Below are 27,189 nucleotides of genomic sequence, written 5' to 3' on the forward strand. Positions count from 1 at the left end.
AATTATACATCATCCTTTGGTAACATTCCCACTTTGGCTTAATATTACGGAATTACAGAATGTGATAACTTGAAGAAACTTATTCCAACCCTTATTTTCCAAATAATAAAACCAAAGCTTTGAGAAACGACTTAACTGATCACGTTTCCGATTAAAGGAAGCACTATTTCCGATAGCCTGCTCACAGTTCTTCCCACAGTTTGTTTGATTTGCTTGGGTTTGGTGATTAGAAGAAAGGAAGCCTTGTCTTTAATTGACATGTATCCCCCTGCTAATTATCCTCAGTTATACTGTTCTTGGGTTGAATAAGGCACTCCTCTTTGTAACACTATATGAACTTTCTGATAAAGCTGACACGGTTTTTCCCTCTTTAATTTTAAGATTTCCACATAGGTTCCTCAGATCTTTTCATACTGCTTGACCCTCTCTCTTTCTCAGCTGTCCCTTCTATAGATTTACAGGGTTGACTTACAAGTAGGAGCACCCTAATTGTGTGGTTTTAGAGAAAGGAAATGGATGAGCATAGGGGAAGGGAAAAAAGAGAGGAGGAGGCAACCATAAGAGACTCCTAACTCTAGAGAACAAACTGAGGGTTGCTGCAGGGGAGATGGGTGGGGGATGGGCTAGATGGGGGATGGGTATCAAGGAGGGCACTTGTGATGAGAGCACCCAGTGTTATATGTAAATGATGAATCTCAGAATTCTCCTGAAACAATATTATGCTAGAATTGAAATAAATATTTGAAAGAAAAGTAAGTAAATTTTAATCCAAATAAATAAATCCCCCCCCCCCAAAAAAAACTGGTAAAGTGGCAAAACCAGTTTCTTTCATATGGTTGTCCATTTCTCCCATTGATTGATACCTGGAATTCTCTGATGCAGATTTTATCTTTTAAACTTAAAACTTGGTTTACTGATGAGATACAGATGCCTCCAGGTGAGAAGGTACTTGAAAATGTATTAAAGCCCATCTGATGAAATGAAGGATCTGAGAAGAGAGGAAGGGGACACAGAAGGATCCTGGTGTCTCAGAAGAGCAGCTTCTCTCACTTTGTCTCTCGTGCATTAACACCTTTCATTCTCCCAAATCATGAGTTCCGTTTGATTCAGCAAATGCTACGCGAGGAAGTGACCTTTGAGAACCATTATTTCATTCTATTCATGGAGACGGAAACTGTTCACTCCAAAGAGTTAAATGTTTTTATCCAAAATCACTGATTTGTGGCACCAGATAGCTAGCCTTCTTTATCATCTCACTAAGCTGATCACCTTCCACTAAGTAACTGATACCCTAAAGTCTGCTCTACCCTCAAAGTCTTGGCCGAGTAAGCAAGGCTCCACGTTCACTCTCTTTTATCTGCCTGAATTGGTAGCGAGCCCTACTGCTTTCGATCTCAACATCTAAAGTAGATTTTAAACATCTTTTTAGTTACATGTAGTTGATATCTTTTAAATATGTAGTTAATTTGATATCCTTAACAATCAAATTTATTGGTTACTGTTGCATGTCACATGTTCTTTTACATGTTGATCATGTTGACTTCAGGGATTAATCCACACAAGGAGGGTGCACTGTGTACTTTCTGTGAACTCCCAACCAAAAGAATAATTTGTTAACGTATCAAAAGCTTTTCTAGTTCTTCCTACACAATATCATATGTAAAGGTGAGTGTGTGTGTGTGTGTGTGTGTGTGTATGTAAGAAAAGCTAGATAAATATACAGGTTTTTAAACTTGGTGTCTTTGATAGAAATAGATCAACATAAATGGAAAGTTGAGTTTTTACAGAAGCTGAATTTTATCTTATTATTTAAAAGAATTTTTTTAATGTTTATTTATTTTTGAGAGAGACAGAGCACAAATGGGAGAGGGGCAGAGAGAGAATGAGACAGAATCTGAAGCAGGCTCCAGGCTCTGAGCCGTTAGCACAGAGCCTGACATGGGGCTTAAACCCATGAACTGGGAGATCATGACCCAAGCCAAAGTTGGACACTTAACCAACTGAGCCACCCAAGCGCCCCTGAAGCTGAGTTTTATTTTAAATGTGTTGGTTGTGATGTGATAGTAAGAAAAAAATGCAAATATCCAGAGGGAAATATGCTTAACGAAGACTGGGATGTGGAGATTGGCTGGGAGCTAAAGGTACAGTTCGAAACCCCTTTGCTAGTAGTGGCATTGTTATTTTACTAAATACAGTATGAAGAACTAAAATTATAGGCAGCCAAAGTGATTTATGAGCACTATTTTTAATCAGTCATAGAGTAGCTATTGATGAACTGTAGCTGGAGTATATTGGTGTTATCGAAATGCCAAAAATCAGAGGACTGTTTGAAGAAGGAGAGCAGAGGTGATGGAAAAGAATGTAACCAAATGAAATAGAAGCAAACGTAATGACAGGGACACAATAATAAAAAAAAAAAAACAATTACAAGCAATGTATCAACAAGTACAAAATGGCATAGTACAATTATATTCTGAGGGGACAGAGGAGGCTGAGCTGAGGGACGGAGGTTAATTGGGAAATGCTTCCTCGGGGCAGTGAGAGCTAAACAAGGTCTGAAGGAAGTGATAGGGATGAATTGGTAGAGAGGAGCAGGCAGGGAATTCAGGATGGAGGGAATGGCCTACCTGGAAGATGAAGGAATAAATCGAGCCATGTGTAGAGAATAACAAATGGGCCATTTTGCCTCCAGTAGAGAGCCGAGGTGAAAACTATCAAGACATCCTTCCAGAAAGGTTTGAAAGGGGAGCAACACGGAAGCAGTGGAGAGTGGGTGTTTACAAAGAACCTTGAATGCCAACAATACACTTTGAACGGTACAGACATTTTCATGTAATTTGATTACATGATTGAGTGTTCAAAATCTATTAGTGAATTTCTAGTGCACAGCCTCCTGTTGTCCAAATTACATGGAAAAAATTATGTGTTCTTACTCCCCTCCCCCTTGCTGGTGAACTCCCCTTTTTTTGTTGTACCAAGAGAATAGAGACTGCCTGACAGATATTTGTTCTTGGCTAAAATTCTGTATAATGCTTTGAAATATTATTCTTCCTAGCAAATGCTAACAGTTGCTAATGTCATTCAAAAATAGTTGAGGAAAAATATGTTTGTGAAACATACAGCTTTTGCTGTCACATTATTTCCCGAGTGAAAGGAAAATACAGTAGTAGTCTGCTGTTTATTGAATGGGAATCCTTTAATGTTGTCAAGGATTTCATCAAACTGATGCCTTAAATAAGCAGGAAATCACGTGCCCTCTTATTCAATGTCTGTTTCCTCATGATGAGGCGGCCACCCCACTCAGCTGTCCAGATGGGACTACCACCCATCACCGTCCTCTCAGATAGGATAACCAGAGCATAACTACTGTGGAGCGATGCAATTATGAATTTCTGGAGGGGGAAAAAGAAGAGATAAGTGCAGGGAAGTCAGCTAACGTGGTACGTGGGTAGTTCCAGGCAGCAAAAGGGTTAATCAGATTTTCATTTTAGATAGTCGCCTTAGTAACAATCAGGGAGCCCAGGCTGTATCTTTTCCATTTGTAGGGAATGTTTAGATTTACAGAGTAGCTTAGCTTATTATATACCTGCCTTGATTGCTGGATAAGGCTTGTGATTAAAAACAGAAAAAGATTCATTCTTATAATATTGTAAAGAAGACCAAAACATTAAAAATGATGTCACTGATGGTCTAGGGTTCTGGAAATTTACTGAAATTAGAACTCCAGTGGCGACAGGGTTTCTTGAAAAGTTAAAATAATGACGGTCTGATCTTTTGCTTAAACTTTTAGTGAAAATGAGTCTGGGTTCCCCATTTATAAGAGCAAATCTGAATCCAACAAATAACACTGGCTAACAGTGCTCTGAGAAATTGGACATCAACCTCATCTTTCATGCCCAGTTTGCACTGAGCCCTCAGAGATGCCATTTGTTTGTATTAAGTGCTACGTGGCCCTTCAATCAGGAATTGAAAACAAAAATATATGTAACATGTTGGAAAAGTGCCTATTTTGAGAATGTCTGGAAGAGTGGACCAGTGACACTAAAATTTAAGGTGCTTAATTTATCCAATGGCCAAACAGCAGGAAAACAAACTGGACACAGTGCTGTTCTCATGGCCTCAAACCTCACCTGGAGAGACAGATTTCCTAAGGGCAGAGAATAGCATTCAGTCTGTTTGCCAAGACCAGGTCTGTCTGGAGCAGCTTCTGCCAATTAGTGACAAGTGCTATGTAGTGAGGCCATGATACACACAGCGCTCCCAGAGTTCAGCGGTTTCAGAAATTACTCTCTGAAACAAGAAGAACACAATGCTTGGGAGCACAGTTCATTCCCGTTCCGTGGTAGTAACTTGGTAACCGGTGAGCCTACTCACAACATCTCAAAAGTCAGTATGTCAGGCAACCGCAGCCACTGAATTTATGCATTATTTACAGACAGCTTCTGACTTGCTTTTGCTTATTATATTAACTTAAAAATGCCCAGAGTTCCACCTTTGCCATTCTGCAAGTGTCAAATATTTAGCCAAGAGAGACACTGGAGAGATTTCAAAACAAAGCGAACAAACAAACAAGAAGTTGGAAGATTTAAAGACTCTGCTCAGATTTGGAGGAAGGGTGAAGAAAGTTTTGTAAAGCGGGCACCGCTTACTGATTACAGGTCTGTCAGTGCCGTAGTGATCATTCATACCATAGCATCCTTTGGTTTGGTCAGTGCCTTTCTTGCAAAAGCTGCTTCGCCAGTGGAAGTACGTGTGTTTGTTTATTTCATGGTGGTGGATACACAAACAATCATTTTGGAGTGTGGAGGAATTTGTGAGGTAGGACACCTATGCCTCAAATGAAGACCTGTGTTTGAGGGGCTGATATGGCTGAAGAAACTCCAAGGATGAGGGGAGAATGCTTTTGGAAGCTGGGAGGCAGGAACAGCAAAGGAAGAAGGCAGAAGAAGACAAATCATACTAAAATTTTTCCCGGGGCCAGAGAAAGATAAGGAAATATCCTGCCTCCCTTTCTGTCCTTCCTCTAACAAATGACCCTTATTCCTGGACACAGGAATTTATACCTAATGTGTAGCTAGATTAAGAGCTAAATAACCTTCTTGTAATCTAACCTTGAAACTTTACCGTAATTTGCAGTGTTGGTTCTATGCCAGTTCTTTGCTCAGTTCGAGGAAGATATAGATTCTTTTTGAAGAAAAAACAATTCAATAGGTTCAAGGTTTCTAGAGATTTGCAGACTGTCATTTGAAAAACTCTAAGTTAAGGAAATTAAGATATTCTATTTACGGTATTTCATACGTAAATCTTCACTACAAAAGACATGATTTGCCATCCTGCAAGGTAAAACTATATTTGTTTTCTTGTTTCTTGTGTTCAGATCAAAATGAAGACATCAAATTGGAAAAAAAAATGCCCATAAATATTGAAGACCCCAAAGGGGCTGCCGCTTCTGGGTTGAGAAACACTGGTGAAGGTGAAAAATGTATTTTGAGTTCCAAATGGTGCCTTTTACCAATGAACTTTTAGAGTCCATTTATAACTAGGACTTCTTGTATTTAATCATTTCACACTAATTTTTCCCTGGTTTGAATAAAGAATGTCTTCAGCACGGTCATCTATAATAATGTCATTCCAACGACGCTGAAAAATAAAACAAGATCGTTGACAGAAAAACAAGCTATAAATATTTGGTTAGAGTATGGAAGAATTTTTCAAATGTCTAATAATATATCGAGACTTGGCTCTTTATTGGAAAGTCTGTGAACTTTCCTGTCTCCTGTGCTCTCTGTCTCTACAGGGTCACTATATATTTGAATTGTCTGCGTGTCTGTAACTTTTTAGCATGTGAACCAGGGTGTAGTCAAAAAGACAGATGTTCCAAAAAGCTGAAATAAAGAAGATAATTTTCATTCCTGGGGAAATAGTGGAAAGTTTAAAGAGGGTTATTTTCTTTGCCTTCTTCTAAATTCATGGGTGAAGCTTGTACTATCAACCACTTATCTGACAGAATCGCCCTCCATCACCATTGCAAAACCAAGCCACTTTCACAATTATTACTCTTCTCTTAATTCTTCAGTCAAGCCACCGATTGCCTTGGGAAGTTTTAATACTTACCCCCCTCCACTAGATTCGTGAACCTTTTCCTCTCCACAGTACAAAATTTAAAAACTTGCAGACATTTTCAAAATAACTGCTCTTTTATGACCTTTACTATGTTCACGGCTGCCATCATGCATGGTAGGTAATCAGTACCTATCTTATTGATTGTTGGTTTGACTGCTACTGCGTTAAATTTATTTCAGTTGTCAAAACTATATGCACTAGTTCCCCATATCTTCGGTTTTGCTTTCTGTGGTTTTGTTACCCACAGTCAGCTGAGGGTCACAAGCCGGTGAAACAACTTCTGACATAATGTCACAGGGTCAGTAGTAGCCTAACACTATGTCACCATGCCTGGGTCATTCCCCACATATCATCTCATCATATGGGCCTTCTGTCACCCATATGATGAAGGGTGACTACAATACAATAAGATATTTTGAGAGAAAGCCTACTTTTATTACAGTATATTGTTTATAATTGTTCTATTTTATAGCTAGTTATTGATCTCTTAATGTGCCTGATTTATAAATTCAACTTTATTTCCAGTGTGTGTATATATAGGAAAAAACACCTAGGGTTCAGTTTCAGGCATCTACTGGGGATCTTGGAATGTATTCCTTAAGGATAAGGGGTGCACTACTGTATATACTTAAGATTAATGTGCTGACCAAAATTATGCAAATTAAATGGCATAATTAATTTGAGATTTCCAACCGGTTTCTCAGTCATCAGCCAGGCAAATGATGGCTGAGGTCAGTAATGATGTTGCCCTACTCCACAGTTTTGGTGGAAAGAGAGAGAGAAAGGGGGGAGTGGGTAGGCAAGGAGTAGAAAGGGAAAGGGAGAGTAAGGAAGGAATGAAGAAACAAAAGAACACTGGAGAAGATGATTATAGAGAGCATCGATCATTATTATTGAAGTGTCAAAACATTGGTCGAAAGCTAATGAATTTTTGTTAAGGATATAAGTACTTTGAAGAAAACAATAAATATGATGCCAAGAAAAACGAGTGAAAAAATGACTTTGTAAAAGAATGTTGAATGGGTTCTCTGAATTTTGATGGGAAGGAGGGCAAGAAAACTAAAAGATGAAAGGAGCTCCAGGTAGCTTTGGTGGACATCTGTTTTGTCTCATTGATGAAGAATAAATGTTCCCCGAGGCATCCTGAGCTTCTGACCCTGAGTATAGACGAGGTCCCCATTGAATCCATCAATTTCTAGGCTTACCCACACTCTTGTTAAGATGTGGGTATTCATGGGGCGCCTGGGTGGCGCAGTCGGTTAAGCGTCCGACTTCAGCCAGGTCACGATCTCGCGGTCCGTGAGTTCGAGCCCCGCGTCAGGCTCTGGGCTGATGGCTCAGAGCCTGGAGCCTGTTTCCGATTCTGTGTCTCCCTCTCTCTCTGCCCCTCCCCCGTTCATGCTCTGTCTCTCTCTGTCCCAAAAATGAATAAACGTTGAAAAAAAATTTTAAAAAAAGATGTGGGTATTCAGTTTAAGGCTCTGTTAAGAGGAATGTGGAGAACTTGGCTAACTTCCAGAGGAGAGCAGTAAAAATAGTACCGTGAGAAAAGATTAGGGTTCCAGAATATCAAATCATCTTGCCCAAAAAATAGAAGGCTAGTATATGATGTAACTGCCTTTCAAGGTTGAGGAGACAGTACCCCTCAACTGGAATTACATCTTCATTTTGGAAAACTCAAAGCAAATGATTTTGCATTACAACTGGACATGTTCAGGTTAGACCCTCTTATGGTTAGACTTTTGGAATCTAATAGTTTGCCCCCCCAAAACCCCAAATTCCCCACATGTCATAAATTATCTCCAACACAACTTTTAGTTATTTTACTTGTTTTTTATCAGCCAATCACAGATCATTATATTTTTCCGAACAATTTCAGGAACATGCATTATTTTATTAAACGATATCAGAAGTCCAAGATGTTACCTTATTATTATTTCTGTTTCTTAGCCTGGATTCTTTAAATATGAGCATTCCTAAGGGCTTGCTTCATGTGTTTTGAAATACTCTTGCATTTCTTTGATTTTAACTTGTTCATGTGGAATTTCCTAAAAGGGGTTTTTAAAGCAATGCTGGTTCATTCGTTATTTTCTCAAGTTTGTAAATTTCATGTGAAAAACTTTCACTAAGAGCCACCCCTCCTTAAAATCTTAGTCATATTTTGTCTTCTGTAATAGTATACCCAAAATAGCTGAGCAATTCTGATGCCTTTTCTTTGTTTACCGATTTTAAGATCATTATGCATACTCTAATGCATAATTATAATTATGCATTCATGATGTTACTTGTGCTGGCTTAACTCAGAAATAGTGTGAAGCAGCTAATCTCGAAGCTACAGGCTGTTTCCCATCACTTAGATTCTGATCAGAGCTGTTTGTTGAGTCTTATTGGAACGCGGACTCTATGTGCTCCAGTCCCACGGCTGGACCCTTCGTTTTATCATTAGTTTCACTCCCTGCCCTTTCTTTTTCTCTCCAAATCTCTGCTTTCAAGACAGGAAAACTACAAGATAATTTGGTTTTCTCGCAGATGTGTAGTCTATCCACAACACTTAAATGAGAGGGATTTCTAAAATTATCCATTTTATTTTTAATCCACATTTAGAATTTTATGTAATAAAAACAGACATAGGGCCATTTCTCATGCTTGAGACTTTACTATCAACTGGATTTTCACTGAGTTTACTTTAGTGAAACTTAAACTGGTCTAGTGCAAAACTGCTAACCTTTCTTCTGTATGTTCTAGAGTAGTGTGATTTTGGCCAAAGAGGAAGTTTGTGTATCTTGCATGATGTGCCCTTATCAACAATGATTGCAACATATTCATTTTATGCATATGGTAGGAAGGATGCTTTCTACAACACTGTAAAGGATAGTAACATTAAAAAAAAACACTAGAGTCTTGGTCATTTGAAACTGAAATTTGGGTTAGTCTAGTAGCACAACATGGAAATATATGATCAAGCTCGTGCCTTACCTGGGGGGTGCACAGTTTCAAAAGATATGGAAGACAGAGCCATAAATAAGTTATTTTGCTCTGCATAAGTCAGAAGGCAGAACAAACTCTGAGTTTGTAGTTTAACCTTTCCTTTCTTAGAGAGTTGAGTTAGGGAAAATGTACCTTACTGTGAATTAGTGACATTGTTTTGTGATTCTCAAATGTAAAGAGAGGAGCCCCATTAAAGAGTATGCCTGGATGTATGTGTATTTGTTGAAGGGCTTTTGTCTGCTTCTAGAGGCAGGGCACCAGTGTGTCATTTCATTAATATATTTATAGCCACTGTGATTATTTAATTTTCTAAATATCAAAGGACACCATGAATTTGTTTTTGACATAAAGAAAGGAGAGCATAGATTTTAAAAGGCTGAGTAACACTAGACAAGGCTGTTCACAAGTTTCTTCCATTTAGTGTACATGAAGTTCTAGAACCAGAAAGTGCCCTGAATCCTGAAGTCCTGGTCTTTTCTTTTATTAATGAAGAAACTGGCTCAGGGTAGTAATCTATTTTGACCAAGGTAATCCAACCACTTAGAGGTAAAGCTTAAACCTAAATTTAATGAATTCATAGATCATTTTTGAAAATATATCTAGCTAACATACTAGCATGAAATAGAAATTACAAAAGAAAAGGTCATAGACTTTGTAATTATGAAGGATTTTGCTTTGGGTATGGTTTGGTTGTCTTTGACAAATGAGACAACATATTTAAAATTTGAAATAACAACTTTAAATTATGGTAGTTACATTAAGTCTTTGTTCCAGCACATGGTATGAGAAAAATTTGCATTATTTAAAAATTTTGAACTAGCTCAGGGATTCCCAATTTAGAATCAAGATAGGGGAGTGGCGTAATTAGGAACTCAGTGTCTAGATCCTTTTCAAGTTATTTCCCAGATGCCCTAGAAGCACATTTTTAGACCTTGTAGGTACTAGTAAAAACAATAGGTAGAAAATTTGGAGTAATTTCAACAGAATATATTATTTTATAACCAGTGTGTAGGGCTTTTTATCATAGAAGGTGAGATTTTATTCAATTAACCTTAAGTTGCCGTTAAAATCTTTTATTTGTGCTACTAGTAGTTCAGTTGTCTCCCCACTAGCCAATTTATTGAGTAGTTTAAAAGCAGTAAGATTAGTCAAAATAGTAAAATCTCTTACACATTTATAGTATGCTATGTTGATCATTCTGTTGATGTCTGGATAGAATAAATTAAATAGGCATAAGACTTCTCATAGACATTTAACTATTTCTTAAATTTTTCTCCATTTCCCCAAATCAATATACATAATTATAAATCCACACTTATTATTTGTCAGGTATCAGTGTCAGCGATTTATAAGTATTAATTTATCTCACATCACATCAGCCCCAGGAGGTATTATTATTCTCATTTAACAGATGGGGAAACTGATGCACAGAGAAGTAGAGTTTACTAAGGTCACACCACAGATGAGTAGCAAAGGTTGGATTTCAACTTGAGCAATCTGACTGTAGAACTCATGCTTTTAGCCACTGTGTTAATTGCCTGTCTGTTAAGTCTGTAGTATGTGAACTGAGGTTTCTGCTTCTTTTTTCCTCATTGTGCTGCTCATACTGAAGAAAAATACTGTCTGTCATAAATAATATTTGAATCACAACTGAACTCTTTGGTTTCAGACCTATTGAATCAAAACAACCACCTTGTTTCCACCTCTGCCCTATTTCTCCCCAATGGTTTTTACTGAAGGCTCCTTTTTGATTTCCCAATTTGACCTTGAACTTCCATTGGCAGGTGAAACTGCTCTGTGTTTTGTTTTGTTTTGTTTTGTTTTTTCAGTCTACCTGTGAGCAATCCAGTTTAAGCTGGGGACACGCTAACTGCACTCAGACTGAGATATTTCTTTTAGTAGAAACTTTCCCCCACCCCCATCAGGGCACCAAGACTATACAATGCAGTTAGGTTCCTTAAGTAGATACACGCAGAGGTTCTGAAGAGTGGAATTGACCAATCAGACACAAAGGCCTGGCTGGACTGCCTTGCTGCCCAGAGTATACATCAGTACCTCACTGTGAAGTACTATGATGAGGCTCTACTCTGTCTGTTGACCAGTGGGCACCAAGAGAATTCATTATTCATTTGTTCTTGTATAATCAGTACTGAGTTGAGTGAATTTTAGCCTAAAGACACCTTGGATCTCATCATGAATTCTGCTTATGATTGAAAATAACCTTTATAGGCTACTTTTTAGTCATTGTTTGTTTACCTGTAAACATTTCTATAGCTATAAAAATACCTGCAGTCATAAAAATAAAAATATTAAAAGTATTGCCTGTTTTTCAATATTTTTAATATCACTAACTAGACTATGTTCGGTTCTGTTCCACTCATACACCCACTTGATGCCTGATATTGGTATTTAGTATCTCAACTAGACTTTCAAGACCCAAAACTGTGCAAATGTGAGAAATAATTCACTATAAACCTATAAATTTCACAGCTCAAAAAACCCCAAAGGTTATTAACGAAGCACCATGCAATTAGCTTATACAAAGTGCAGCTAGGAATCATGCATAATGTAAAACAGAAACTGCTAACCACTGACTCATGGAAGATCATTTAAGCTAGTTTTTATGGACATGAAGAATTGATAGTTAACACAGTTCCTAAGAAGATTCTTATTGTTTTGACACCATGGAAAGAATTTAGTTTCTTATAGATTTACTAAGAGAAAAAATAGAAAAACAGTTCATGGTTAAGGCAGTTTCCAGCAATGTGAATTTGAACAAGTTGTTGTATATTTTAGAGTCTCGGTTTTTACCTATATAAAATGGACATAACAATGGAATTGTGAAAATTAATTCAAAAAGTAATTCAGCATCTAAGGGTGCCTGGGTGGCTCAGTCGGTTGAGCGTCTGACTTCGGCTCAGGTCATGATCTCACGGTTCGTGGGTTCGAGCCCCACGTCAGGCTCTGTGCTGACAGCTCAGAGCCTGGAGCCTGCTTCGGATTCTGTGTCTCCTTCTCTCTCTGCCCCTCCCCCGCTTGTGCACTGTCTCCCTCTGTCTCTCAAAAATGAATAAATGTAAAAAAAAAAATTAAAAAGTAATTCAGCATCTAGAATTTTAGCATAGTTAATGCTTAATGAAATGATATAAATCATATATTAGAGAAATGCATCACTTTTCCACCCAGCCAAAATTCTTGTTTTACTGATAATTTTGCATTTTCATGGAAACATTTTTTTTATTAGTAGTAATTTTATAAAGGTTTTATTTTTAAGTAATCTCTACACCCAACATGGGGCTTGAACTTACAACCCCAAGATCAGGAGTTTGCATGCTCTACCGACTAAGCCAGCCAGGCACCCTGGAAACAAATTTCTTTAGGAGTGTTGGAAACATAAGCCACACACTCACATACAGTAACATACCTGGTATCGCTTTAAGCTCATTATATACATTAACTCATTGAATCCTCAGAATAATCCTATGACATAAATACTTGCTTGTCTTATACTTATTTTAGAGATGAAGAAACAGTAGTTAAGTAACTTGCCCTGCAAACTCAGCTTGGCACCCAAGGGCAACTTTTAAAATTTGACTATTAATAAAGCATAGTAAGTGTGGTAATTAGTATATGCTTAAAATAGTATATACATAATTTATCTTGACTACATTTTGCAGAATATTTCAGTTTTTGAAATATTTTAAATATATTTTTGATATACTTTATTTCATAGTAATAATAATTAAATGAGTATATAGTAAACTGTTGGTAGAAGTAGAAGTACATGGCTTAAATCCAGCAATAAATGAATAAATGATTTTATAATTGGGTTTTAGATAGAATTATTAAAATATAAGCTATAGGGGCGCCTGGGTGGCGCAGTCGGTTAGGCGTCCGACTTCAGCCAGGTCACGATCTCGCGGTCCGGGAGTTCGAGCCCCGCGTCGGGCTCTGGGCTGATGGCTCAGAGCCTGGAGCCTGTTTCCGATTCTGTGTCTCCCTCTCTCTCTGCCCCTCCCCCGTTCATGCTCTGTCTCTCTCTGTCCCAAAAATAAATAAACGTTGAAAAAAAAAATTAAAAAAAAATATATAAGCTATATTTTATAGATTTTCAGCATATACTGGAGAAAGCCTCAGTATTTTTAACTTTAAAATTAAAGTGTAGGGGCGCCTGGGTGGCTCAGTCGGTCGAGCGTCCGACTTCGGCTCAGGACGATCTCGCGGTCCGTGAGTTCGAGCCCCGTGTCGGGCTCTGGGCTCACAGCTCGGAGCCTGGAGCCTGTTTCGGATTCTGTGTCTCCCTCTCTCTCTGACCCTCCCCCGTTCATGCTGTCTCTCTCTGTCTCAAAAATAAATAAACGTTAAAAAAATTTTAAAATTAAAGTGTAATCCGGGGAGCTCCTGGGTGGCTCAGTTGAGCATCCGAGTCTTGATTTTGGTTCAGGTCATGATCCCAGGGTCTCAGGGTCAAACCCTGTGTTAGGCACCACACTGAGCATGGAGCCTGCTTAAGATTCTCTCTCTCCTTCTGCCGCTCCCCCGCCCCCACACTCATGCTCTCTCCCTCTAAAATAAAAAGTAAAATAAGGTGTAATCTTAAATTCTCATGAAGATTCTTTAAAATGAGTGGATTAGACACTTCTCATCTATTACTACACTGTCATTTGGTCATGGACCATCAAATATACTTTGATATTTCCAAATGTATTAGTCATATACTTGAAATATCATGGGATGGATTATAAATATTGATTTAAATAACCTATCTGTATGTCACTTAGGTATTTTTATTATCAGTATACTGTGAGCATCTAGAGGAAGTGTGGCTTTCATCATTCTGTTCCTAAGAGTTTTTATCTATAGTAGATATTTAATAAATATTTGTTGAATGAATAATGAATATACCCAATTTCTAGTAAAGTATAAAGTGATTATTTTAAGAGCAGAATAACCTAAATAAGTCTTTTAAAATAGAAATGGCGTAAAGAAATCGAAAAATAGCCAAACTGTGGAAAGAGCCCAGATGTCCATCAACTTATGAAAGGATAAAGAAGATGTGGGTTATGATACACATCACACTCACATATGTATATGTATATGTGTATGTATATGTATACGTATGTGTATATATGTATATGTATACGTACATATATGTATGTGTATATATGTGTGGAATATTACTCAGCCATCAACAAGAATGACTTCTTGCCATTCGCAACAAAGTGGATACACTGGAGTGTATTATGCTAAGTGAAATAAGTCGGTCAGAGAAAGACAAATACCATTTGATTTCACTCATGTGGAATTTAAGAAACAAAACAGATGAACACAGGAGAAGGCAGAAAAAAAGGGAGAGAGGGAGGCAAACTATCAGAGACTCCTAACTGTAGAGGAGAAACTAACGGTTGCTGAAGGAGAGGTGGATGAGGGATAGGCTAAATGGGTGATGGGTGTTAAGAAGGGCACTTGTTGTATTGAGTACTGGGTGTTGTGTGTGAGTGATGAATCACTGAAGTCTACTCCTGAAACCACTATTACACTATATGTTAACTAACTAGAATTTAAATAAAACCTGAAACAAACAAACAAAAATAACGGTTATCGTTCACTACTAATTAGAATAATTTTATTTGTAACATTACATCTTTTATGTGGCAAAACCCACATCTGGACAATGTAAGCCAACTTGGTCCAACCTTTAATATCATGTACTCGCAACTAAATACAGAATTTAACCCCTGGTGTTTGCACTCAACCATTAAGTTTTTACAGATGTGTTAGTTTGTCATGTTAACACTAAGTTTTCTTTCTAACACACATGTTGATGCTTTTATTCATATGTCTCCGCCTTTGTAAAGAATATGGTTTGAGAAATTTGTCCAGGGGCAGTATTTATAAAGGCTTATCTCATTTGGTTCTGCTTTCATAGCACGTTCCTTTCGTTGCCCCAGATCCACAGGTATGTTGCACAAAGATCCCCTGGATTGGGAGCTTGTAGAGGTGAATCAGTTTCATTGGGTGGCATCTTCTTCTCCTTATTTTTCTCCATGGGAAACAAAGCAGCGTTCTTCTGGAAGGGAAGGCTACTCTCATTGAGTTGGGCACTTGGCTTTTATTCTCTGGAAGTACAGAATTAGTATAGTCCTTCTGCATCTGTTGATTTGGAGAAAAATATTGAAAACTACTCTCATGGTCAGAGTCTTACTTTACATACTTAATTTAAGTGTTTGCAATATTCTTGTTATTAAAATGTCTCACAGATTAGATAAGCTTTGTTCCACTCCTCTATAGCACCTTCACACTTCCGCCAACCATACTGCCAAGCTCTTAAGCTTTTGCACCCAACTTTAAATAATTTGTCTCGTAAAAATCTGCTTTCCCCAAAGGTGCTATATACATCCCAGCACCTATACATCCCAGCATGTACTATATGGTTTAACAATGCCATCATTTGGCTTTTTTCTCTTTGGAGACACCTTTCTCATTCCTATTCTTCCAGGTGATGTTAGACTCTTAACATCAGTTTCAAATCGCAGGTATATTTTAAGTTCAAGATATAGGTGAGTTCTTACTACTCTATGGTTATAGAGGAAAATACAGGTACAAATCATGAAAACAAAGCATGTATATATAAGGAAAAAACCCTCTGCATTTGGTTTTAAAATTTACTCTATTGCTAATACCAGGATTGCCCTTTTTCTGTGGAGGGGAAAAGCTGATATTAAGATTGGCTAAAATGGTAATAAGGAGACAGTCTAAAAGGTGTCCGAAAGATTCATTACATAGTGCAGTGGATTAATTCATGAGGGACAGACATATCTCAGTATCTGAGGATGACTTTGTGCAGGATATAGCTTTTTCTTTCTTCCACAGAATGCCTTTGGGGTAAATCGCAAAAAGAGACTGCTGAATAGAATTGACCACTATTTTTTTAAGTGTAAATAGGTCATCGATAGTTGAATGTGTGTGTGTGTGTGTGTGTGTGTGTGTGTGTGTGTGTGTGCATCTGCAGCACACTCCGTATAATTCTTCATACTAACATTTTATTTTGACCACACCACTGACCTCACCGTTTTCCTTGGTATTAATATTCCAAGGTAAAGTACAGTAGGTGGCTTTATTTACTGCATCAGCAATTAAAAAATAGTAGTGTTTCCTTAAGTCAGTATAAGCCCAGTGTATTAAATTTTCATAAATATCTTCACACTCAAGATTTGAGTTTAGACTTGACAAAAATTCTATAGTAGAAAGTCTTACGATGTTACTGTCAAGCTGGAAGGACATATGAGATCATCTTACAAAGCAGAAAGATGCGACATATGAGAGGTTAAATGATTGATCCCAGGTCACACAGCTGGGATCACGGCTTTCCGGTCCCTGCTCCCCCCCACAGGTTTACGTCAGGGGGGATACTCGAGAGCAGTTTACTTTTTCCTTCCCAAGGCTTCGGTGCTGACACTCTTTTGCACATTGCACTAGGTGCAAGCCCAGAAATTCTGCCAGGAGCAAAACAACACTCCTTAAACACTCTGTGACTTTCAGAACTGTATAAAATAAAAGGTTGAAGTTAATGGTTGCCAGCTTGGAGGGAGTAGTTCCTCTTCGGAGCCAAATATATGTGGAGAACAGATGAGACTGTGGGAGTGAATTGGCAAAAGGGAAAGAGAAATGAATCTATTCTTTTTTTTTTTGAAAATGAAAGTATAATAAATATCTGGATAATTTAGTTGTTTGTTATTCATTTAGAGATTCTTCCCATTTGTAAAATGAAAAATCTGTATCTTGCATGTGTGTATTCTTAAACAGTAATTTTCAATTATTTTTCTAACTATCATGAAATAATCTTTTTTCCTGGAAGTAAAGAGATTATTTTAATGACCTGGATATATGGAACTGTGCTCACTTTCTTAAAAGATCATTCTTTCTCATACTGAAATTTCTATCTTTAAGCAGTGACTCATGTTGTCATAATGGGTTTCCACAATTTTGAGAACTAAAAGCAAATATACCTCAGAGATAATGATTATTTAAATTTTTGGTTCTTAGAGATAAAACTGTCTTTGACATAAGGAGTATGGATGGATATAGTAGCCAAGAATTCTATCATTTTATTTCACACTCACTTTGTTTTTGAAAAGTCTCTTATCGTGTTTGAGATCCCACATACCACAGTGATCTTAAAGACGTTTGTTAGCAGACTTCTCTGGAATTTCACTCTCATGCTGTCCTTAAAGGATATTTTGTGGAACTGTGCTCAAGAGAAATGCTTTTCTAATGACACCTTCCTAATATTTCCATTCATAAATCTATTCTGTGCCTAATGGTATAGTGTCGTGGTCCTTGGTAGGGCACATCATGGATGCCTTTCCAGTTTAGACTTTTTATGTATTTCCTAATTTAAGACTATTCTTAATTTATTTGAACTTGAGTTTGAAAATGTGTCTAGCACATCCGTCTTTTTCAAGCAAGGGAAATTTGATTATCTTTTACTAAGTTGAGTTTTGTTGTTTCCTAAACAATTACTGTAGCTAAAATACTTGGTATGAGTTTGAAAGCTCCTAAAGTTACTTCTTCATTTGTTTCAAGTTTTTATTTATGTATTTACTCACTTAACTAATCTCTGTATCCAATGTGGGGCTCGAGCTTATGACCCCAAGATCAAGAGTTGCATGCTTTTCTGAACCAGCCAGGTGGCCCTGGTTACTTCCTTAAATCTGTTTGTGTCTCTCTTTCTCTCTCTCTCATTTTTAGACACAATAAACAAAAGGAAGGTGGCAATTCTTAGTCAAGGGATATCCCAGTGTAGTTCAGTGGCCATTTTATTATTTTTTAAACAGAAGCACATGATTTGCATGGAAACACATGAAAAGCCTAGTCATGTCTGAATGATGTCTGGCATTAGTTAATCATGGAGAATATTTAGGTGTTATTGCTGAGAACCTGTTTTTATATCATCGCACAGATAATGTTGACCCTACAAGACCACATGGAATAGAGTTATTCCGTTTATGTAGCCTAAAGTGATACTCTGTTTTTTAAAGAAAAAGAAAAAAAGTATTGGCCTCAGCAGGATCAAGCTCAAACCCTGTATAACTTTTTAAAGGATTTTACTAAAAGCCACAGGTTTGGTAGGTGGAAATCTTCATTCTAAAATTTTTTTTTATGTTTATTCATTTTTGAAAGAATGTCTCTCATTTTGAAACAATGTCTCTCTAGAGACAGAGTACAAGCAGGGGCGGGGCGGAGAGACAGGGGACACAGAATCCGAAGCAGGCCCCAGGCTCTGAGCTGTCAGCACAGAGCCCAACACGGGGCTCCAACTCACAAACCGCGAGATCATGACCTGAGCCGAAGTCGGACGCTTAACCCACTGAGCCACCCAGGCGCCCCTGGAAGTCTTCATTCTAAAAGTCTAGTTTTTAAATATTTTAATTTTTTTAAGTAAATCTCCACCCAACGTGGGGCTCAAACTCACAGTCCTGTGATCAAGAGTTACATGCTCCACCAATGGAGCCATCCAGGCACCCCCATACTACAAGTTTTATAGTTCCAGTCAAATCAGTGATGTTGAGACTGTATGTCACGCACAGAACTACTGAAAACATAATTGTGTAGGGCCTTGCGTTATTACTTGACATTTCTCCCCACTCTGGGTACTCCAAGATTTTAAGTTTTTATGCTCCCATAGGATAGACTGTTTGTGAAGGGAATTTTTAAATTCAAGCTCACTGTCACTAGAGACATCATACAGTTAAAGGGAGAGTGATACAATGTTTTCGTGACTTTCAGATTGTGTTTAAATGTAATTCCAGTGTGCAGAACCGCTTGGATATATTAACTGAAACTTTTACTGTGTAGTAAATACAAGGTCAAATCACATACAGTACCATTTTTCTTTTTCATTTAGATGTAGGCAATAATTCAGTTGGGGGAGATTGGCTTTTTTTCTGGTTCTAAATCTAATGTCTACAGTGATTTGGAAAATTTTCTATGCCTACTCTCAAATATGTTTTTATAGCTGGAGAGAATAGAAACAGCTATTAATTTTGTCAACTAAGCTTCAGCCCTTTTCACCTATTGCCCAGTTAAGGAATCAACACGCCGAGAGCATTTTTATCCACATCGAACTCCATCTCATGGCATTGGCTTGAGATTCCCTAATGAGATTTTGTTATATTTCCCAAACTGAAGTCAATGGAGGCCAATTTTTCCATCAGGTGACACTTGTAGCTCTTTTAAAAGGCTGTAAAGTCAGGCTCTTCTCATAGGTCAGATTTTCCTAAGACTTCTAGCTCTTCCTAAGCCTCATTTTGGAAATCTTCAACAAATATTTCCAGCAAAATTTGGAGTCCCTAAGACAGCATTATGTCACCAGTTTCTTGGGTTAGAATTATCCTCTGTTCTTTACCTTTGGGCTGTCTACTTTTATCTCCATTAACCTTTTGGCTTGAGTATAAACATTTATTGAAGGCTACCTCCTTTGTCGGTCCAGTAACTCCAGAGGTTAGTGAGAAGTGGATGCTAGTTTGACCTCTTTTATCCACATTAGATGATTCTAATTATTCCTAAGAAATGACACTTTTGACCCATTTTGTCCTTGTCAAGTTTGTCTCGTTGTAGGCTGTCGAAGCATGAAACTCTGGGTTCAAACAGTGTCCAGGAGTGCACATTTTTCTAACTTGCAATGTGGAGCCTCAAAAGTGCACACTATTTCCTTTTCTTTTTAAAACGTGCCAGTTTAAATGAAACTCGGGGCTCCTGTTATGTACCTTGAATTGATTTATTACTGAAAGAGACTGCCTAGATATAAAACGCAAACTTTAACCTGTAAGAACCCATGGGTAATATTGAATACGGGGGAAGAAATGAAAAAAAGCTTTGCATAAGTGAGGATAAGCTAGGTTTTGCTGAGGTTGCAAGCAACTCTAATATCACAATGGCTTTTTACATAAAAAAAAAGTTCCTTTCCTTATCACACTACATGGCCGTTGTGATTGCCAGGGCTTCCTCCTTGCGAGCTCCCACGATCACTGCCGCAAAGCAAGGCATGGCGATGAGTCCATTGGCCCTTATAGCTTCTGTGTGGAAGTGACATGAGTCATCTCTTGTTCAATTTTATTGGTCACATGAAGTCACGTGGCCATGCCTGACTTTAAAAGGGATCTGGAAAGTGGAGAGTTGGAAACAATTTATCAATAGCACTGATGACTACCGCTGTGTTTAAAGAGTTTGTCTCTTGATTTTTATGCTAATAACTGTAGGCATTACCAGCACCTGAGAAAAACAAAGATTCCGTAAATGCTTTTTGTACATTTTTAGTTTATTTCTTCATGTAGCTATTTAGCAGAAGTGTTACATGCATCTACAGTGTAGTAAACACTGTGCTGGTTGATTTAGACAACTGTCTCTGAGAAAGAAACCATTGTCTCCATTTTACACATGTGTAATCTGCAATTCACGACATTCAGGTTTAAGTGATTTCCCAGTCGTGGAGCCTGCCCGTAGCACATAGTAGGATTCAAACCTAGGTCATCCGACTCCAAGAAAAGTAACATCCTTTCTGTTCTGCCTCGACCATAAGGTCAACAGTAACTCATGAAATGTTTTAAATACTTAATTGTAGAAGTGGAAATTATTACAGTCACCACTATGTATTTTCTTGTACTTTAAGACAAGAACATTTAGTATAGCTAATAATTGTGGAATGACAACGTAGGTTTAATGTTATTCTAAGAAGCTGTTTTACACCTTTCGAGTACATTTGATAAGGAGCTTTAAGTGTTTTTTTAAACTGTAAGTCAGTAAATATGAATCCCTTTTGTGTTAGTTTTCTATTGCTGCTGAAACAAATTACCACAAATTTAGTGGCTTAAAACAGCACAAATTTATTATCAGTTCTGTAGGTGAGAGGTCCAGTATGGATCCCATTAGACTGAAATCAAGGTGGAATGCATTCCATTCCTGAGGTTCTAGTGGAGAATACCTTTCCCACTATTCAAGCTGGTGGCGGAATTCAGTTCCTTGAGGTTGCAAAACTCAGGTCCCTGTTTCCTGCTTCCTGAAACAGAGTCATTCCAGTTTCTGGACACCACTGTGCTCCTTAGTTTATAAACTCAGTATGCCATCCTCAAAGGCAGCAAAGGCAGGTGGAATCCTTTTCATTGGAGTTCCTTTGATCTACTGTGTTGCCTCTCCTGTCTTCAGGAACTCAGGTGTTCAGACTGGGCCTGTCCAGATAATCTAGGATATTTCCACCATTTCACAGTCCTACACCTTAATCACTTCTTTAAAACCCTTTGCCCAAGTAAGGTACCATATTGATAGGTTCCAGAGAATTAGGGCATGGGACTACGTTTTTATCCACTCTCTTTCCCAACATATTGTGCCGACTGTATGCTCTGTAGGATACTAATAAACATCTTGGTCTTATGTTCTTCATTTGTGAAATTAGGGAGTGAAACTCACTGAACCTTGAAGTTGCTTCCATTTCTTAACATTCTAGACTTGTATGAGTCCTTATGATAGAGACCTGGGAAAGTGAACCTAATGATCAGTGTGGATATTATTGTTATTTTCTATTCATGGATTTTTCTGGAGTGTAGATTTCATATAATCCTGGCTAACTCCTTCCTTCTCACACTTGGTAATCTTCTTTGAAGTCAGTCAATCTCTACAAAAGTTGACTTCTTCAGAAAGAAATTGACTTACCTCCTCAAAACTGTAATAACTGGTCCCTTGAGATTTTTTATCTACTTATTATTTACTTCACAGCTTTGGTAGAGCTTTCAGCAAGTTTTAGCTACATTTTTGCTTTTGCTTTATTGATTTAGAGTAAAAGAAATTGTTTTTCCTTCAATTCAGTTTCTTAATAAGTCCGATTCTATCTATGCCCAGGTTTCCAAAGTTTTAAAAGGTATGATGCCTAATGTACTATTAAGGAAAGATGTTAATTAACTAGTTTTATTTGTACCATGAAATTAATTCCTTTGAGTCTTAATTTGCTTATATACTAAATGGAAAAAGTTAATACCTAAGCCCTCGAGTTTAAAAATCAAAAAAGATAATTGAACGGAAGTACAGTATCCAACATTTAGTGTTCAATAGATGTAAATGACTAATATTGTTGTAACAGTAGTAGTGGGGGGGGGGGGGATAAATCATCCCAGTTTGCCAAGGAGTTTCTCGTTTAAAGGCTGAAAATCCAGCATCCTGGGGAACCCTTCAGTCTCAGAAAAACCCAAATGGTTGGTCACCCCAGGAGTCTAGCTGGAAACAGCTAGAAATAGATACGATGTTCTCCTTTTACCAGCCATTTGACCTAAAAGAAGTCATTAATCTTTGAGTTGCAAGTTTTTCTTTTTTATCTGAGAATGGATATGAAGACTAAATAAAGTAAGTGTCTAACAGAAAACCTGCACAAGTAGCATAAGTAATAGTACCCTTATTCTTCCTGGTTAAATAATCTTTACTGGCTTCCTTTGCTTAGAAATTTAAGCATAAAAGGTTTTGCCTGATATAAAAAAACATCTTTCAAAATAGCTTCTAACCTGCCCTTCCAGACACATTGCTGTTATTCCTCTCCCACCTGTCAGTAATGAAAATATTGATGATGATGGTGACGATGATGATAGCTAATACTTATCTAGTACTTTCTACAAATCAAGAATGGCTGTAAAGACTTTGTAAGAACTCAAAAGCAAAGTATCCCAGAACCGCTCACCATTGCCTGTACTCACGACTCATATACTGCTCAGACTTTGTCCATGGCATACCACCAATTGCAAATTTTCCCCATTTATCCTTTAAGAGCCTGTCTAAATGTCACCTCCGCTATGATATCTTCCCAGAATCCACAGGACAGAACTTTCTTTCTTGCCCTGCATTAATCCCAAAACAATTTACACATGACTTTTCGCTCTTATCATGCAACTGTTTGCATTATATTCAACTTTTTTCTTAGGTATCTGTATCTTTCACCAAGAAGAAAGATGCCTTAATATTGCTAGCACCAAAAAACACAGGACCAGGATAGAGGTGGTTTGTATATTCATAAGATGAATGGAAGATTATAGTATCAGCAAATCAACTGATTTACTTTACACTAAAATATTTCCTAGAGAATTTAAATGATCAGTATCTATTTTTCATATTATCTGTGGAAAATTGTGAAAGCTGATTTACTGTGTAGAAATCCATGTGGCTTTAAGAACTGTGGAGTGTAAAGATTAAATAAAAAGTATGTCTTTCCCATAAAATAAGAATACAGGGGCGCCTGGGTGGCGCAGTCGGTTAAGCGTCCGACTTCAGCCAGGTCACGATCTCGCGGTCCGTGAGTTCAAGCCCCGCGTCAGGCTCTGGGCTGATGGCTCAGAGCCTGGAGCCTGTTTCCGATTCTGTGTCTCCCTCTCTCTCTGCCCCTCCCCCGTTCATGCTCTGTCTCTCTCTGTCCCAAAAATAAATAAAAAACGTTGAAAAAAATTATTAAAAAAAAGAATACAGTAGAAATGGGGGAGGTGCCTGTTGTTGAAATCTGTTATTTAAAACCAGAAAAGAACATGTGTTACAAATAAGATCGCGAAATCTCCTACATAATAACGGTCTACCGAAATGGTGGGCTCTCTCTTGTGACTCGTTCTGCTTTTTGCCTGGAGACCTGCTGAGCCTGATCTGTGGGTTTACCTGTTTCTCTGGTAGTAAAGGGAGCTGACATATGCATAATTAAGACCTAATATTAATTGGATATGGGTCATTATCATTTCAGATTGAAGAAGCTTACTTGCCCTCAATTGTGTTTTCAAATGGAAGTAAATAAAAATGGTCACTCAGACTGATAACCGTAAAGATAACTTGCTAACATCTTTGCCTGTATTGTTAAAAAAAAATAGTATAAAATTAATTCTTTTCTACAGGCCTTTAGACTGTATTCTTCTTTCCTACAGACTATATTTTCAGGGATAATTTCTATAGTTTGCTACTAGAGAAGTTTCTCGGAATGTGTAGAGCACCAGATAAACGTTTTTAATGGTTGTACTTACCAAATATTAAGATGTATAGTTGAAAAGTGAACAATTAAGATGTGTGGTTGAGGGGCGCGTGGGTGGCGCAGTCAGTTAAGCGTCCGACTTCAGCCAGGTCACGATCTCGCGGTCCGTGAGTTCGAGCCCCGCGTCAGGCTCTGGGCTGATGGCTCGGAGCCTGGAGCCTGTTTCCGATTCTGTGTCTCCCTCTCTCTCTGCCCCTCCCCCGTTCATGCTCTGTCTCTCTCTGTCCCAAAAATTAAAAAAAAAAAAAAAGTTGAAAAAAAAAAAAGATGTGTGGTTGAAAAGCGAACAATTTAAAATTGAATCAAAGAACGAACACGAAAAACCAGTATGCTAGCATTTCTTACAATTGATCTGGCTTACCATCTCTTAATATTTGAAGTATTTTTTTCAGACTTTTAAAAAAAATTTATCCATGATGGTTGGGTTTTTTTTCATTAAACAGTGTATTTTACAGTAGTTTTACCTCTTATAATATAATTGATACTTTAAAGAATGGGTTAACATTCATCTTACGCCTAGTCGTCAATATGGGTTTGCAGCTAACAACAGATCTGTGTCTCAGGTGTAATCATTGTTGTTATTTAGTGGGGGAAATGGGTTTTCCAGATTCCTGAGGGATTTGAAATGACCAGATTACACGGAACTCCACAAGTGAATACTTATTAATGTCAGTTTGGGAAATTTGCAGCAAAGTCCCAGAATGAGCCACGATCTCTGTGGCAGGATCATATCTAGGTGAAGGTTCAGTTCAAACATTACCCTGAGACCCTTGCATTGTACTCTGGGTTTTGTGATATTTGATATACAGACATGGTCTGGTGGATGATAAAAGTCTGACTGCTAGTTCACTGTGACTCATCGGGAAACAACAGTCTTGCTAAGGCTCACTTGTTTCCTCCTCAGTTTATTTACTGCCATGTTTAATGTAATTAAAGGCGAATAATTCGCGTTCCAAACAGCCTAAATTGATAAACCTTTTGAGCCTTATGTTGAAAATGTACAACCGGAAACATTTTGTTCGAACTAGGGCGAGTGTCTCCCTGCCTCTGTGCTTCCCAGAGCGAGGTATGTCATGCTTTAGTTGCTCTGCATCTGAATTTATTCACGATTCCTCTTTTATACTCTTTCTGGAGACAATGTATGGTGAATCATTAGCATTATTATTATTTCAGTTACAGTCAGACTACATATCCACACTTAGCAAAGGGGGTTAGGTAGATTTCATTATTCATTTGAAATAAATTCCGACTCTAATAAAAATGTTGCTCAGGGTAGAGCTTTGAAATGGATCCTGATTCTTTAAATTCTTTCCTGTCTGTTTCAGGAAATAGTGAGATCCTGTTGATAGTAAAGTACAATGTGTCTAAAGTTCACTTCTAAACACTCTGCTCTTTGCAATGAAAGTCATCTGCATTCTCTTTATAATTCAGAGCCGCAAGAGATCTGTCTAATCTTGGAGATCTGATCCAGTATCATTTAGGGAAAAAAAAAATCCTTGATAATAATTCTACCATTCAGATTAGTGAAAGCAGTAAAGCCTTACAGCTTCTGTCATCTTAAAAAGATATTATGAGACAGGGGAATACGGACGTGGATTATGGTTTGGGAGATTCAGTTGTTTGTAAAAATAAAATGATTAGTACAGTTATTATTCAAGTTTTTAATCAACGAAAGCAAATGGCATCTGTTTGTTATCATTCTTTCTACAGAAGACAAAGGCTCAGGTCCCAATGGTGCTGACTGCTGGTCCCAAGTGGCTACTGGATGTGACTTGGCAAGGAGTAGAAGACAACAAAAACAACTGCATTGTGTACAGCAAAGGTAAATGCAGGAATCATTTCCCTCTCTCTTTGCGAGTTTTGGAACCTGAGCGTTGCACAACAGCACCCAGTGAGCGGGGAATGAGAATGCAAAGTGACATTTGATCCCCTCTCTTCCTTTTTCCCTCCTGAATCTCTCTAACCTGTGTTGTCAGCAAAGCCTACTGGGCTTTTTCTATACAAAACATGACAGAAAGTGTTATACCATTAATTACTTAGCACTGCACACATTTACCTAACCCTGCATTTGAGTGGTGTGACTGGAGCCTTCCTTGCTGTTAGCTTTATTGATAGCCAGTTTGATGAAATCCCAGGTCCCTGTCTCTTAGACATTATCTACAGAAAGCAAATTCCTTTGAAACTTAGCAATTCGTGTCAAGGTGCATGCTCCAGGAGGCATTGCATTCCAGACACTGTCTTGAAATCACTCATGATGGGGATAGCTGAAAATGAAACCATTGCAAAGACGGAGAATTCTTCCCCATGGTGATTTCTGAAGGGCAGGAGGCAAATGGGAAAGAGGAAGCCGATGGCTTGCAGTGCTTTGCCTTTGATTTGCTCAGTGTGGCATCAGCCCAGACTGCTGTCATATAGATACACCCTGGCTACAAAGGAGCCCAAGTTCCGGGATGGCACTCCCCAGCGCAGTCCCCTGTTCGTGTGTGGTGTCATTTGGGGCACTTTTCTCCACCTTCAGGTCGTGGGCCCCAGCTCTGTACTCTTACAGAGAAATCCCTAATCGTGCTTCTTCGTAAATATTGCAAAACCTTGGGCTTCGCATGTTTAATTTCTTTTAGCTTTCTTTTTTAACCAAATAGACCTACTGAGATCAAAGATTTATTTGCACAGTGAACCTAGAAACCATAAAAGCGTACAAGGGAACAAGCAAATAAGCACCCCTATCAATATATTAACATATAAAACACTAATCATAACATCAAAGACTCTTAAAAACTTGCTAGAAACAATTACAACTTGTTCCTATAATCATTACAATTTGTACACTTATAAGAGGATTGCCTTTAAACTACCATAAGCCTTTGAAAGTTGAAACACCGGAAAGAGGGAATTTGTGAGCTTAAAAAACAATCTGCACACCAGGATCTGATTATATTCCTTTTTTCCTTCTATAATTGCTGGTCCCAAACCTACTCATTTTCTAACCTGAAATACCTGTGGTATGCTGGTGGGAGCTTTTAACTAGAAGGGAAGTG

General features: G+C 38.0%; 1 protein-coding gene and 1 non-coding gene across 4 annotated transcripts in view; both read left to right on the plus strand.

Annotated features, from left to right (window-relative positions):
- Positions 1–27,189, plus strand: part of ZFPM2 (zinc finger protein, FOG family member 2) — a 472,819-nt gene that overhangs the window by 283,292 nt on the left and 162,338 nt on the right. For all 3 annotated transcript variants that reach the window (XM_043601585.1, XM_043601583.1, XM_043601584.1), the window contains one exon: positions 25,865–25,976. In XM_043601585.1, the coding sequence (XP_043457520.1) occupies positions 25,865–25,976 (112 nt within the window). The remainder of the gene's footprint in view (positions 1–25,864; positions 25,977–27,189) is intronic.
- Positions 11,991–12,075, plus strand: TRNAR-UCG. Its single transcript has one exon. It is a non-coding gene; the product is annotated as a tRNA-Arg (tRNA).

This window comes from Prionailurus bengalensis, chromosome F2, assembly GCF_016509475.1.
Source record: "Prionailurus bengalensis isolate Pbe53 chromosome F2, Fcat_Pben_1.1_paternal_pri, whole genome shotgun sequence".
Classification (NCBI taxonomy): domain Eukaryota; kingdom Metazoa; phylum Chordata; class Mammalia; order Carnivora; family Felidae; genus Prionailurus; species Prionailurus bengalensis.